The 17,026-nt window shown below is 44.4% G+C and overlaps 1 protein-coding gene across 1 annotated transcript in view; it reads right to left on the bottom strand.

Annotated features, from left to right (window-relative positions):
• Positions 1–966: 966 nt before the first annotated feature.
• Positions 967–17,026, bottom strand: part of LOC149428967 (endosome/lysosome-associated apoptosis and autophagy regulator 1-like) — a 39,125-nt gene continuing 23,065 nt past the window's right edge. The window contains exons 2-4 of the mRNA XM_089666889.1: positions 1,791–1,965; positions 1,578–1,674; positions 967–1,072 (exon numbers count right to left, since the gene is read on the bottom strand). Of these exons, the coding sequence (XP_089523015.1) occupies positions 967–1,072; positions 1,578–1,674; positions 1,791–1,965 (378 nt within the window). The remainder of the gene's footprint in view (positions 1,073–1,577; positions 1,675–1,790; positions 1,966–17,026) is intronic.

The following is a 17,026-nucleotide window of genomic DNA, read 5'->3' on the forward strand; positions in this document are numbered from 1 at the left end:
CCCCAATTGAGTGACTGTCATTCTTTCAATAAAGCTTTGTGTGTTTATCATCTGCTCTGTGTGTTTTGTCCTGCCTACCCTCCATCACAGTGGGTGTCTAAGGTGTGTCAGGGAATTATTTTTGGGCAGCTATTCAGGGACAATGGACAATTTTCTTGATGGAGCATTGAAGCCTCAAGGTTCGTATTGGCCACAGACTTCTGGGCTTTGGTAGAGACGGTTGGTGAGGTGGAGTTAGTTTGGGACCCAAAATATTAGTCTAGGACTGATCCCTGAGCCCCAAGTATGTTTTGGGTTGCTTCGGAGATAAAGGTAGATTAGTGCAGAGCTCGCTAGATATGCTTCCTCATGTTGCCAAAGTCACCCCCTTAAATTTTTTAAACATATTTAAAACACAGGTGTTAAGAGAGCTAAAATCTTTCTTGCCTACTGTAGTCTCATAATCAGGAGTATTCACATTAGGTGAGGAGGAGATAACATTGTAAACCAAAAGGGTTCTGTTGCATACTACATTAGCCATGGGTGTGTAGTCTGGTAAGTGTGTCTGGATATATAGAATACTGTGTGTGTGTATATATATATATATATATATATATATATATATATATATACACATACATATATATATATATATATATATATATATATATATATATATATATATATACATATATACATATATATATATATATATATATATAAATAAAAAGAATAAGCATTGGCATCATGTAGGGGGTTGCACCAATGATCTTCAGCATACTATATTAACACAGCTCACTGGCATAATGCACTCTTTCCTAACATCTAAGTCACAAGTTTTCAATGGTGAATCTCAAGAGAAATAGTTTGTAAGATTTAAAACTGTAAATATTTAAAACTATGTAGCTACAGTAAATAATGTGAAATGTGCAGTCAGTTTCAAATTCACAATTTTTCAGAACTGTAAATAAATGTAAAGAACATTTCCTACCTTGGCACAGATATATTTTGTATACCAGTAATTTGAGGATTACAGCGAAGGCGGATAGTAGTAGACCTACCAGAAATACAGGACTGTGTAACCTCTTTTGACCTGTAAGATTATGAAGAGATTAATCTAGAAAAAAAATAATGAGCATACTGCAGAGCCTGTAAAATAATGTTAAGTTCTGTACATTAAAGTAGAACTCTAATGTACCAGCAAAAACATTTGTGGCTAAAGTAGAATCCTACCTTCAGTCTAGTATTCTCAAACAAGCAGAATATGTTATGTTACACATAGACACTGAGCATATGACACTGTGAAGAAGCACAAGGAAGCCGATGACTGACTAGCTACTATTGGATTACCCAAATATATGTACAGCAGCACCACCACCCAGAAGGGAAACAAGAAGTTTTGCTTATAACAATTCCTGGCTGTCATTCAAATGCAAAATAAAAATCTAATCCTTTCCCATTTTATCCCAAACAATTTGGACTGGAGTTTACAATACTTATATTGTGATTTTCGGCCCAAATTACCTATCCACATTTTGTTATTCCCTGTCTGCATGATACAGAAGAAGATGTTTTACGTTTTATTGGGGATCGCTTACCTGTAATAGAATATGATGTCTTTTATGGCTATATTTTCTCCAGGAAAAAGATCCACTTGAGAGGAGATTTTATCAAGAGTGGTTTCTGTTGTGACACCTAGCAAAAGAAATATATGTAGATGTAGAATCCCTTATCTGCAGATTTTCCTATTCCTCCTACAGTATATTCAGCTAGGAGCAGTTTAATATTGTAGCCTTTAACACCAAACTTACCTATCAGCTGGTCAGCGAGGTTTACTGGTTGTGTGGTCATCGTTGCTTTGCGGCCAAGTGTGTCTGATGGCACAAGCATAGACTGGCAAACATAGGAGGCAACAGAACGCATTGGCTCAGTATCTGATCCCCAAGTATCTGTTACATTTTGTACACACGTAGCCAGCTTTTTTCCCTATAACAATAAATCAACATAATCATTACGTGATCATATAAAATTCTGGACATTTATACCAAAACTTACAGGATGGATAAAATACTTGGCTCCGCCAGTGTTAAGGAGGAACAATTATGCAAAATATGGTTCTATTGGACAGATTACACCTTCTCCTCCAGTTACATTACAGACCTTAAATAACTGATCTGTGTATGCACATACTTAACTGTAGTATATCGTGACGCTGGACCCTGGGCTCCTTTGCAAAGTCAGGGTCCTTTGAGGGGATTTCTACATCTCTCTATTAACTGACTTTCTGGAGGTCTTTTTTGGAGAGTAACTTTACCCCCTGCTCTTTTCCTTCTCCCCTTCGCATTTGTTTTCTTTACTGTGTTTCATAGTGCTGGCTGCTTATTAATCCAGATGCTTGGACTGTGAAAGACATACCCTTCAGTTCTACAGCAAACAACCCCTTCAAACTTTTCAATATCGGAGGAGTCCATCCTTGTTACTATTGTTTTTTTTTTTGTTTTGTTTTTTTTAACAGATGCTACCATGGCTATGTGAAACATTCTTAAGCTTGTTTGATGTTCACTGGTGTTTGCTAGTTTTTGTTTTTTTCTTTCTTGTGTGCATAAAATCTAAAATAAATAAAAAAAATAAATAGGACATTTATGTGCTTACTGTATATCATAACAACATGGCAAAACGTTTGTCAGCACAACCTGTACCATAATCAGCAAGAGTGGTATTGATTGGTTTATTAGTTTGTTTATACAACTTTAAAGAAAAGTTTTTATTGGTGCAGCAGATATAGCAACTGCTACAAGGCCCTTGACATCTGGCAGTCATAGCACATTGGGAATGCTTGTATCTTTGAATTTAAAGCTAAAATCTAGGTATACAGCTCAATACAAAAATAAATATATACATACATACAGTGAGGAACAGAAGTATTTGAACACCCTGCGATTTTGCAAGTTCTCCCACTTAGAAATCACGGAGGGATCTGAAATTCACATTGTAGGTGCATTCCCACTCTGAGAGACAGAATTAAAAAAAAAATCAGGAAATCACATTGTGTGATTTTTAAAGATTTTATTTGTCTTGCACTGCTGAACATTTCCTGTAGTTCTTGACCAGGTTTGCACACACTGCAACAGGGATTTTGGCCCACTCCTCCACACAGATCTCCTCTAGATCTGTCAGGTTTCAGGGCTGTCGCTGAGCAACACGGAGTTTCAGCTCCCTCCAAAAATGTTCTATTGGATTTAGGTCTGGAGACTGGCTAGGCCACTCCAGAACCTTGATATGCTTCTTACGGAGCCACTCCATGGTTATCCTGGCTGTGTGCTTCGGGTCATTGTCATGTTGGAAGACCCAACCACGACCCATCTTCAATGCTCTGACTGAGGGAAGGAGGTTATTGCTCAAAATCTCACAATAAATGGCCCCATTCATCCTCTCCTTAATACAGTGCAGTCGTTCTGTCCCCTTCACAGAAAAGCACCCCCAAAGCACGATGTTACCACCCCCATGCTTCACAGTAGGGATGGTGTTCTTGGGATGCAACTCACCCTTTTTCCTCCAAACACGACGAGTGAAGTTTAGACCAAAAAGTTCTACTTTGGTCTCATCTGACCACATGACTTTCTCCCATGCCTCCTCTGGATCATCCAGATGGTCATTGGCAAACTTCAGACGGGCCTGGGCATGTGATGACTTGAGCAAGGGAACCTTCCGTGCAATGCATGATTTGAAACCATGACGGCGTAGTTTTCTACAGACAGTGACCTTTGAAACTGTGGTCCCAGCTCTCTTCATGTCATTGACCAGCTCCTCCCTTGCAGTTCTGGGCTGATTCCTCACCTTTCTTATCACCCCACGAGGTGAGATCTTGCATGGAGCCCCAGTCTGATGGAGACTGCCAGTAGTCTTTAGCCTCTTCCATTTTCTAACAAGTGCTCCAACAGTTGATCTATTTTCACCAAGCTGCTTGGCAATTGCGCCGTAGCCCTTTCCAGCCTTGTGGAGGTCCACAATTTTGTCTATGGTGTCTTTTGACAGCTCTTTGGTCTTGCCCAATTGCCCCTTTGGTCTGACTGACTGTGGGGTGGACAGGTGTCTTTAAAGAGCTCAGACAGGTGCTACTAAGTTAGATTAATGAGTGGAGTAGAGGTGGACTTTTTAAAGGCACAGTAACAGGTCTTTGAGAGCCAGAATTCTTGCTGTTTCTTAGGTGTTCAAATACTTATGTTCAGCAATGCAAGACAAATAAATTCTTTAAAAATCATACAATGTGATTTCTTGAATTTTTTTATTTTTTTTTTTAATTCTCTCAGAGTGGGAATGCACCTACAATGTGAATTTCAGACCCCTCCATGATTTCTAAGTGGGAGATCTTGCAAAATCACAGGGTGTTCAAATACTTCTGTTCCTCACTGTACATATACACATATACAGTATGTGAGAGCTGTTTCACCTGCCAAAAGGATTTGTATTTCTGCCCATCCAGTTATAGGATTCACCCAGCTCTGCCACACAACAATGTCCTGCCTGGCACCGGAGGGGACCTGATTTCACTTTCATCTACAGGTCTCCTTTCTACTCCAATCCTTTATTTGGACAGTGAAAACAGAAGCAGCACATCCCTAGTACTGCAACACACTTGATTGGCTCCTTCTGCTGCATCTCACAGGTCTGATCTTTACTTTACAAGGACTGCAAGAGGCTTATACAGTGCTTGCATTCCAAAAAAATACATTAAGAGCCCTTTCAAAATCATATCTTAACTGCATGAACATGTGTGTTCACAGGGAAAATAGTTTGCATTATAATCTATGGGACTCTTCAAGCGGAGTTGCGTTTTGGTAAAGTAAATTATGAAATCTCCTGCTTACTGTGTTAATAATTGTGACTGGAGCAGCTTGCAGATTCCAAACCTGATGAATGGTATTGGGTGAGGTGATTGGGTGCAGCTTTCTTTCTTTGCACCCTGCTTACTGCACATTTTGTGCAGTTCTTGAAATATGTGCATTACATTCTCACATGCCCTGGAGTATCACAAACTCATATAATAAATTAGATGGACATGCATATATCCTATGCGTTTATGTCCAAACATAGAACATATATAGAATGTATGTGTTTATGTCATCACAATATATCTAGAACAATGACTAAACTGAATATAAGAAGATATGTTCAGAGTACATGCATGTATCATATGCGTATATGTCAGAAAATGGGAGGACCTGGTGACATCACACTGCACAACTAGGAAGTACATGGTTGGATATTTTGTTGGATGGTTTTAACTACACGAGCCTGTATTGCATGTGCACTGGATCTGTGCACCAAAAATGCGGAGTGTATTATATATTTTTTTCAATAAATGGTGCGTTTTAAGCAGAGAGCAGTATATTTCCTTCTTTGTTCCGAGTTTATTGAAAACATTCCACCAAGGATTGCAGAAGATGGAGATGGATTGAAAAGACCCAGTGACCTGGAGGAAACGATTACTCTTGTGATATGGGTGACCCCACTACAAGGGGCAGGTGCATGAGACCTTGTTGTGAGGTCTATCAAAAAGGTGAGAGCATATTACGGTCAGTGGATGGGTATCAACATGTGGTGATCATGCAAACGATGATTTTAGAAACAAAGAGCACAACATGTAGTATATATTTGATTGGTTGCACGGTTGGATTTTTGAATATACTATATGAAAATATATAGACACTTATGATTTACCATTATTTTATGTGTTGTAGTTATGGGTGTGGATTGTTTTATATAAAATGATGGAGGAGTTAAATGCATATATTTTATGCATGATGTTATATTTTGATATATACGCGGATGATACACACATGTCCACTGAACATATCCACCGAACAGAATTTATTATAAGATCTAGTTTTATGGGTTTTTTTTTAATGTTTTGCAGTTATGGGTGTGGATTGTTTCAAATATATGGTGATGAGTTAATTGCATATATTTTACACATGATTCTATGTTTTGACATATACGAATATGATACATGCATGTCCATACCTTCTTATAAGATTCAGTTTAGTCATTGTTCTAGATATATCGTGATGACAAACGCATACGTTCTATGCATGTTCTATGCTTGGACATAAACACATAGGATCAGGGGCAGACTGACAACTCAAAAAGTGTGAGCAGCAGTACTAACATTAGTTATATACAGCTTTTAGATTATAGTTTTTTTTCTCTCATTAGTTTGCACTGTTTTAGGGTGATTGCGCTGAGGTTTTTTTCACTATTGTATGTGCATTACATTATAGTTAGAGATGAGCGAATCGAAGTAGGCGAAGTGGAATTCGTTTCGAATATTAGGAAAATTTCGATTCGCGTCGAATCCGAAAATAAGCAGACTTCGGATGCGCGAATCGAAATTTTTCCTAAAGTGGCGGCGACATGTGCGGCGACGGAGCGGGGATGTCTGGGAAGGCGCGCAGACAAGGCGCGCTGACCCATAATGCATTCATTCATGACATGTGATCGCATTAGCCAATCAGCAGCCAGCCAGCCAGCACAGTGTAATGGTCGAGCTATAAATGGCGGCCATTTTAGAATTCTCCATTTGCCTCCAGTCATTCAACAGAGGCAGACCTGGCTGTATGCAGGGAGAGAGTTAGGGACACAGAAACGTTAGTTAGGGCCACAGAATCGTTACTTAGGGCCATAGAAACGTTACATAGGGCCATAGAAACGTTACATAGGGCCATAGAAACGTTACATAGGGCCATAGAAACGTTACATAGGGCCACAGAAACGTTACTTAGGGCCACAGAAACGTTACTTAGGGCCACAGAAACGTTACTTAGGGCCACAGAATTGTTACTCAGGGACAGACAGAATTGTTACTGAGGGATACAGAATTTTTACTGAGGGCCACAGAATCATTACTTAGAGCCACAGAAACGTTACTTAGGGCCACAGAATTGTTACTTAGGGACAGACACAGAATTGTTACTGAGGGACAGACACAGAATTGTTACTGAGGGACACAGATTTGTTACTGAGGGCCACAGAATCGTTACTTAGGGCCACAGAATTGTTACTTAGGGACAGACACAGAAATGTTACTGAGGGACACAGATTTGTTACTGAGGGCCACAGAATCGTTACTTGGGGCCACAGAAACGTTACTTAGGGCCACAGAATTGTTACTTAGGGACAGACACAGAATTGTTATTGAGGGACACAGAATTGTTACTGAGGGCCACAGAAACGTTACTTAGGGCCACAGAAACGTTACTTAGGGCCACAGAATCGTTACTTAGGGCCACAGAATTGTTACTTAGGGAAAGACACAGAATTGTTACTGAGGGACACAGATTTGTTACTGAGGGCCACAGAATCGTTACTTAGGGCCACAGAATTGTTACTTAGGGACAGACACAGAAATGTTACTGAGGGCCACAGAACCGTTACTTAGGGCCACAGAAACGTTACTTAGGGCCACAGAATTTTTACTTAGGGACAGACATAGAATTGTTACTGAGGGCCACAGAATCGTTACTGAGGGCCACAGAATCGTTACTTAGGGCCACAGAATTGTTACTTAGGGACAGACACAGAATTGTTACTGAGGGACACAGATTTGTTACTTAGGGCCACAGAAACGTTACTTAGGGCCACAGAAACGTTACTTAGGGACACAGAATTGTTACTCAGGGACAGACACAGAATTGTTACTGAGGGATACAGAATTGTTACTGAGGGCCACAGAAACGTTACTTAGGGCCACAGAATTGTTACTTAGGGACAGACACAGATTTGTTACTTAGGGACAGACACAGATTTGTTACTGAGGGACACAGATTTGTTACTGAGGGACACAGATTTGTTACTGAGGGCCACAGAACTGTTACTGAGGGCCACAGAACTGTTACTTAGGGCCACAGAAACGTTACTTAGGGCCACAAAAACGTTACTTAGGGCCACAGAAACGTTACTTAGGGCCACAGAATCGTTACTTAGGGCCACAGAATCGTTACTTAGGGCCACAGAAACGTTACTTAGGGCCACAGAAACGTTACTTAGGGACACAAACGTTACTTAGGGACACAGAAACGTTACTTAGGGACACAGAATTGTTACTCAGGGACAGACACAGAATTGTTACTGAGGGACACAGAATTGTTACTGAGGGACACATAATTGTTACTCAGGGACACATAATTGTTACTCAGGGACACAGAATTGTTACTCAGGCACAGAATTGTTACTCAGGGACACAGAATTGTTACTGAGGGCCACAGAACTGTTACTTAGGGCCAGAGAAACGTTACTCAGGGACACAGAATTGTTACTGCAAAATGAAATGGAAAACAAGAAGCGCACCAGCCTTGCGCATTACCTCAATAACCAAAATTTATTGCTTGTAAAAAAACAAACATACTCACAAACAGCGAATAAAATCAGGCATGTAAGTCCTCTCAGGGACTTGAAGATAACATGAGTCCCATCAGGGAAATGGGTGTTCAGTACAGCTGACGCGTTTCGAAGGGGATCCCTTCTTCCTCAGAGCTAACTGAACCATAAGTGCTCCCTCCTATATATACTCATACCTCTGGACTAAAACTAAGCCCTCCCAGCCGGGTTGGGCAGTCTCAGGATAGTAGGAGGGGCCAGAATCTCATAAACTGACCATCCATATTTGCAATGCCATTAGAGAGAAATAACATATAAATTATAAAATATATAAAATGCATAAAAAACATATATAAAAAATATATATAATATATATATAATTAATAGAATCTATCTATGAACAACCCACATTTTGCATACACCACTTAGTGTGCATCTAATCCCTCAATTTGACGGTGACACCAAAGGAGATGATGATCATCAACAATTATAAATAATTGTCATGTTCCGTGTTACATTAGTGAACAATGTGTCCCATGGACTTCATCCAGAGGACTTGTCATAACGCTGGATGGAAATATAGCGATCAATGTGACAATAGTCATAGATTCTTAATACAGATTGTTAATCGCCGGATATCTTAATGGTTAAGTGTCCATAGTGACACAACCACATGTAAATATATGTACAAACATCTAGACATATCCACCCACACTCAGACCTTCAACCCGGAGCTGTGTGTTTTTTTGTATTTTATGTAATTTATGTATTTAATACCACCAGGCAGCTGCATGCGTTTTATGATCAGATATTGAAGAGGATTAGATCAGAACTCTTGAATCCACATATATATATATATTTTTATAAACCCACAGACATATACATCCCCACTCCGACCTTCAACCCGATGCTGTGTATTTTTTATATATATATCACCAGGCAGCTGCATGCGTTTCACGATCCGTTGATGAAGGGGATTAGATCAAATGTTCTTGGATCCATGATGCTTTGTAGTCAGCTGCAGAGGGAGGACATGAACTTCCCTCATTTGCTTGCTGGTTTACCCTGTGTGTGGAACGCACGCTAATACTCCATGCTCATAACTGCGCATGCGTGAACCAACATGCGCATGCGCAGTATGAGAAGGAAGGACCGTCTGCGCGATCACGTGGGCCCCCTTCACGCGCATTTGACGGCCACTTTGTACGCGTGTGCTAACCCCGCTCTACTGGGTCAGATACCCGACATGCTATCCCGCCCCCAACCTCTGACGAGGCTCTCCTTAAGGGAAAAGACCTGTCTGGGAATTCCCCTCTGGCCGGCTTCCTGTTGTGTGTACCTTCAAACCAATCAAAATGAGGTGGTCAGACCGCTCTGGCTGAGATCCATCAAACCTGGATTGGCAGTATGTTAAAGGTCTTGGGGGCTTATTAGTTCACAACAGACTACTAACAGCCATATATAAAAAAAAAAAAAAAAAAAAAAAAAACTACCAAAGAGACCATATGTGTCCTTATAGTATGGGGCAATGAGAAGAAAAAATTATTATTGTCAGGGCTAATCCTAGATAACCACATTCCTTACACTCAGAACATTCCTGTTAATAACAGAATATGTGTTACTAAATCCAAAAAATATATATATAAAAAATATATATTAAATATATCAAATATATTAGATACATCGAATCTATTGTATACATCGAATACATCAAACATATTCAACCATATTCAATACATTTAAATCGCAAACTGAAATTGGGGTGGAACAGTAGAGATCGCTAATTGTGTTAGTACTTCCTGGTGACTAAATAAGAGTATGAATCTCCAGGTCATCATTTAAGCCTCTAGGGGACAAAGTGCCCAATGTGAAGATCCAAAAACTTTCTCTTCTACAGAGTTCTTGGTGTCTCCTCCCACTATCTAAGTCCTTTGTGATTGCTTCTATTCCAAAGACTTTCAGTCCGTCGTAATTGCTCTGATGTATTTCTTTGAAATGTCGGGGGACTGAATATTTATCTTTTGCCAATTTTATATTACTTTTGTGCTCGCTGATACGTGTCCTAAGACACCGTGAGGTGCGGCCTACATAAAGTAGGCCACAGGGGCAAATTAAGCCATAGATGACAAAAGACGTCCCACAGTTGATGAACTGTTTGATGGAAAATCTCCTGCCATCTGTGCTCAAGAAATCTTTTTTCCGATGCCATATGACTCCACATGTGCCACAATTGGGAACGCTACATCTGTAGCTGCCCTTTTGGTCGAATAGCACTGACCATGGACCTGGGTTAGATGTCTGCTGGTAGTTCCTTTTACGTACTCTACTGGGCGCTATTATGCTCCTGAGATCCCTAGGTTTCCTGAAAATTAGTGTAGGTTTTTCAGGGAGTGCCTTCCCTAGAGTAGGGTCGTTTTTTAAAAATTAATTTTTTCTTCTCATTGCCCCATACTATAAGGACACATATGGTCTCTTTGGTAGTTTTTTTTTTTTTTTTTTTTTTTTATATATGGCTGTTAGTAGTCTGGTGTGAACTAATAAGCCCCCAAGACCTTTAACATACTGCCAATCCAGGTTTGATGGATCTCAGCCAGAGCGGTCTGACCACCTCATTTTGATTGGTTTGAAGGTACACACAACAGGAAGCCGGCCAGAGGGGAATTCCCAGACAGGTCTTTTCCCTTAAGGAGAGCCTCGTCAGAGGTTGGGGGCGGGATAGCATGTCGGGTATCTGACCCAGTAGAGCGGGGTTAGCACACGCGTACAAAGTGGCCGTCAAATGCGCGTGAAGGGGGCCCACGTGATCGCGCAGACGGTCCTTCCTTCTCATACTGCGCATGCGCATGTTGGTTCACGCATGCGCAGTTATGAGCATGGAGTATTAGCGTGCGTTCCACACACAGGGTAAACCAGCAAGCAAATGAGGGAAGTTCATGTCCTCCCTCTGCAGCTGACTACAAAGCATCATGGATCCAAGAACATTTGATCTAATCCCCTTCATCAACGGATCGTGAAACGCATGCAGCTGCCTGGTGATATATATATAAAAAATACACAGCATCGGGTTGAAGGTCGGAGTGGGGATGTATATGTCTGTGGGTTTATAAAAATATATATATATATGTGGATTCAAGAGTTCTGATCTAATCCTCTTCAATATCGGATCATAAAACGCATGCAGCTGCCTGGTGGTATTAAATACATAAATTACATAAAATACAAAAAAACACACAGCTCCGGGTTGAAGGTCTGAGTGTGGGTGGATATGTCTAGATGTTTGTACATATATTTACATGTGGTTGTGTCACTATGGACACTTAACCATTAAGATATCCGGCGATTAACAATCTGTATTAAGAATCTATGACTATTGTCACATTGATCGCTATATTTCCATCCAGCGTTATGACAAGTCCTCTGGATGAAGTCCATGGGACACATTGTTCACTAATGTAACACGGAACATGACAATTATTTATAATTGTTGATGATCATCATCTCCTTTGGTGTCACCGTCAAATTGAGGGATTAGATGCACACTAAGTGGTGTATGCAAAATGTGGGTTGTTCATAGATAGATTCTATTAATTATATATATATTATATATATTTTTTATATATGTTTTTTATGCATTTTATATATTTTATAATTTATATGTTATTTCTCTCTAATGGCATTGCAAATATGGATGGTCAGTTTATGAGATTCTGGCCCCTCCTACTATCCTGAGACTGCCCAACCCGGCTGGGAGGGCTTAGTTTTAGTCCAGAGGTATGAGTATATATAGGAGGGAGCACTTATGGTTCAGTTAGCTCTGAGGAAGAAGGGATCCCCTTCGAAACGCGTCAGCTGTACTGAACACCCATTTACCTGATGGGACTCATGTTATCTTCAAGTCCCTGAGAGGACTTACATGCCTGATTTTATTCGCTGTTTGTGAGTATGTTTTTTTACAAGCAATAAATTTTGGTTATTGAGGTAATGCGCAAGGCTGGTGCGCTTCTTGTTTTCCATTTCATTTTGCAGTGCTGATTGGGCTTCCCCAGCCTTGGTTTGGAGCTGCACAGCCCTTTATGCAGTGGTGGTCGTCCTCCCCAGGCCCGGTTCCATCTTGTGCCACCTGTCTGAGTCCTGGAGCGCAGGAGAATTCTTTTTCGATTTACACAGAATTGTTACTCAGGGACAGACACAGAATTGTTACTCAGGGACAGACACAGAATTGTTACTGAGGGACACAGAATTGTTACTGAGGGACACAGAATTGTTACTGAGGGACACAGAACTGTTACTGAGGGACACAGAACTGTTACTTAGGGCCACAGAAACGTTACTCAGGGACACAGAATTGTTACTCAGGGACAGACACAGAATTGTTACTCAGGGACGCAGAATCGTTTAATTAAAGAGTATGTCAGACAACATGCAGAGGAGTGGCAGAGGAGGCAATGTTTTAGGAGCGAGCAGACGTGGCAGCAGAGGAAGGGGTCGAGGCAGCACTATTCGCAGCCAGAGGCCAGTGCTCCCGGTGTCATCCAGCGGTCGTGTCTCCACCGACCACCCTGCCGTCATCGATTGGTTGGCTCGGTCGTCTTCCTCTTCCCAGGTCACCTCTGACACCTACAGCCAACGGTCGGTGGGTACGTCAGACACAACCGTTAGTTGGCATGGCCCGGGAGCAAGCCCACTGAAATCACGTGTCCTCTACCTGCCCCTGTCCTTTGGTGTTCCCTCACCAAGCGAAGTATCGCATGCTGTGGGCTCAGCCCCACTGTACAATGAGGAAGAGCTAACAGAGGGCGGTCAGGAACGGGGGGAGACATCCGCCTCTTCAGCAGCCAGGCGAATAAGTAGTGGCGAGGAGAGTGGCTCGGTAGCTGGACTAGAGACAGGTCTGTCTCCTGACCCACACGCAGCCGAGGGGGCTAGTAGTGAGGCGGAGACCCTAATTGATGATGATGAGGCTGATCGCACTTGGCAGCCTCGTCGTCATCAGGCTATTGCTTCCGCATCATCAGGAGAAGAGGGTGGCAGCTTGGCAGCGAGCAAAACAGTCGGTGGGTTGCCCAGGAGGCAGCAGGGTCGCAGCAGTGTCAGTGGAGGCAAACGGCCACGGAGTACAGCACCAGCTCCACTGCAGCCTACCACCACGGCCAGTAGTGGTGCCGGTGTGCACGGAGGAAGCAGCAGTCAGCCAGTGAGGAGTATCGGGGGCAAAGTTTCCTACTCGGCGGTGTGGCAATTTTTTGTCAAGCCGCCCGAGGAAGTAAACGTAGCCGTATGTCGACTATGTGGCCAGAAAGTCAAGCGTGGCCAGGGGGCCCATGTTGGGACTACAGCGTTGCGGCAGCATATGCAGCGTCGCCATTTGGTGGCCTGGGAAAACCGTGATAAAGATACGGCGGTTCTGCCCGCCCCAGCCCCCGCTCCATCACCCGCTCCGTTACTTGCTCCGTCACCCGACTTCAATCGCCCTCTATCAGCCAGTCAAGGCTCCAACACCTCTGCTGAGGGGAGTTGTCGCTCATTGCCATCTTCCGCTCGTTCAGATGCTCCTTCTCCTGCTACTCCTCTTCACGGATTCCGTCAGCAGTCTTTCTTGGAATCCGTTTCCAAGAGACAACAGTTTGCGAGCACGCACCCGACGGTGCAAAAGCTGAACGTCCTCCTGTCCAAGTTGCTGGTGCTGCAGTCCCTCCCTTTCCAAGTGGTGGACTCAGCACCTTTCCGAGAAATGATGACTTGTGCCGCGCCGCGGTGGAGAGTGCCAAGCCGTCATTTCTTTGCCAAAAAGGCAGTGCCAGCCCTGCATTCACATGTAGAAGAGATGGTGGGCCAGTCTTTGAGCATGTCGGTCTCTGCCAAAGTGCACGGCAGCGCCGACGTGTGGAGCTGTAACTACGGTCAGGGACAGTACATGTCATTTACGGCCCACTGGGTGAACGTGGTGCCGTCACAGCCGCACCAGCAACTTGGACAGGTCACGCCACTTTTGCCTCCACGTTTGCACGTCCTTGGTCCACAAAAGATGTCCGCCTCTACCACCTCTTCTTCCTTCGTGTCCTCAGCCGCCACCCCCGTGCCAAGTCCCATTACCCGACCGGCATATCACATGTGCAGGGCGCAACGGTGTCACGCTGTGCTGCACCTGGTATGCCTTGGCGAACGTAGTCACACAGGGGAGGAACTTCTCAGTGTAATGAACAGAGAAATCGACAGATGGCTGTCTCCGCGCAAACTCAAAATCGGAACCATGTTGACCGACAACGGAAAGAACATGGTGTCTGCTCTGCGTCAAGGAAGGTTGTGCCATGCGCCATGCATGGCTCACGTGTTCAATCTGGTTGTCAAGCGGTTCCTAAAATTCACCATCCCACTGCAAGACATCCTTAAAATGTCACGTAAACTTTGCATGCATTTCAGCCATTCCTACACCGCAAAGCACACCCTCCTTGAGCTGCAGTGGCAGAACGGAATTCCACAGCATCGCCTGATCTGCGACGTTGCAACAAGGTGGAATTCAACCCTACACATGTTAGACCGCCTTTACGAACAGCGAAAGGCCATCACCGATTTCCTGATGTTACAAGCGGATAAAGGTACTCCCCTGTGTAACTTCGATGTCAGCCATTGGCAGCTCATGCGTGACACCTGCCGCTTGCTCAGGCCCTTTGAGGAGGCCACGCTATTCGTGAGTCGGCAGGACTATGGGATGAACGACGTCATTCCTCTGTTGCACGTCCTGGAACAAATGCTGTTAACAATGGCTGGTCAGGGTGCGGTAGACGTGGCGCACAGATCTCAACGCCACATGACCCCTGTGGGGGCAGGACAGGAAGAAGAGGAGGAGGTAGAGGAGGACATTTGTGCTCAGGAATTTTTGAGTGAAATGGGTGGTTTTTCCACTCAGCGGACAGGAGTGGAGGAGCAGGAGCATCTGGTAGAGGAGGAGGAGGAGGAGACAGAGGACCCAGACGCACCGTGGCAGTATGCTGTGGAGATGGAGGCAGGGAGTCCCTCGCATTCCTTGACACAAATGGCCCATAGCATGCTCGGTTGCTTGCGTAGCGACAGCCGAATAATAACCATCAGACAGAGGGATGACTTTTGGCTGTCCACCTTGTTGGACCCTCGCTACCGTTCAAAAATGGTGGCCTTTTTCACACCTGCTGAGAGGGAGGCCAAAATAACGTACTATAAAAACCACCTATGTAGTCAGTTGGTCTCTGCCTTAGTGCGCCAACGTCTATCCTCAGACACTGTGGGCCCTGTGCGCTCGCGTTCCGCTGCCATGGCAGCAGGGGAGGGGTGGGGTGGTAGGAGCAGTGGTAGCTCCACCAGCAGCGGCTGCCTCAGTCTGCAGTCGATGATGAGTAGCTTTCTTCACCAGCGCAGTGAGGAAACTACTAACCAGCCGCAGCAGCAGCAGCATCAGGTGGACCTGGAGCAGGACCTCAAACAACAGGCTTGGGCCTACTTGGACAGCACCCTGCCAACCGAGGTAGACAATCCCCTTGACTACTGGGCAACGAAACTTGACCTTTGGCCCCAACTAGCTGAATTTGCCCTTGAAAGGCTGTCATGCCCGGCCAGTAGCGTGGCATCGGAGCGCGTGTTTAGTGCGGCAGGAGGTATTGTAACTCCGCGGAGGACACGACTGTCCACCCAAAGTGTGGAGAGACTCACGTTTGTGAAAATGAATCAGGCATGGATTAGTCTGGATTTCAAACCACCAGTTCCTGACACAACTGACTAAATCCGCCATGAATCATGCCCCAAACATGTGCCACTTTCAGGTCTACTCACACTGCTGGTGTGTTCCATTTTTTGTCATAGGGTGCTGGCAGATTACGGGCCTCCCATAGCTGCTGCCAGGCCCCTAATCTGCCATGGGCCCCTATACCGCCTCCTCATGCTGCTGCCAGGTCCACAGTGTCTCATGCCATGTGCCACTTTCAGGTCTCCTCACACTGCTGGTGTGTTCCATTTTTTGTCATAGGGTGCTGGCAGATTACGGGCCTCCTATAGCTGCTGCCAGGCCCCTAATCTGCCATGGGCCCCTATACCGCCTCCTCATGCTGCTGCCAAGTCCAGAGTCTCTCATGGGTCCCTGTACGGCCTCCCATTGCTGCTGTCTCCATCGCCACACTCTTCCATGTGCCACTTTCAGGTCTCCTCACACTGCTGGTGTGTTCCATTTTTTGTCATAGGGTGCTGGTAGATTACGGGCCTCCCATAGCTGCTGCCAGGCCCATAATCTGCCATGGGCCCCTATACCGCCTCCTCATGCTGCTGCCAGGTCCACAGTGTCTCATGCCATGTGCCACTTTCAGGTCTCCTCACACTGCTGGTGTGTTCAATTTTTTGACATAGGGTGCTGGCAGATTACGGGCCTCCTATAGCTGCTGCCAGGCCCCTAATCTGCCATGGGCCCCTATACCGCCTCCTCATGCTGCTGCCAAGTCCAGAGTCTCTCATGGGTCCCTGTACGGCCTCCCATTGCTGCTGTCTCCATCGCCACACTCTGCCATGTGCCACTTTCAGGTCTCCTCACACACTGCTGGTGTGTTCAATTTTTTGACATAGGGTGCTGGCAGATTACGGGCCTCCCATAGCTGCTGCCAGGCCCCTAATCTGCCATGGGCCCCTATACCGCCTCCTCATGCTGCTGCCA

This window comes from Staurois parvus, unplaced genomic scaffold (assembly GCF_062004578.1).
Source record: "Staurois parvus isolate SC_StPar_1 unplaced genomic scaffold, SC_StPar_1.0 ptg002886l, whole genome shotgun sequence".
Classification (NCBI taxonomy): domain Eukaryota; kingdom Metazoa; phylum Chordata; class Amphibia; order Anura; family Ranidae; genus Staurois; species Staurois parvus.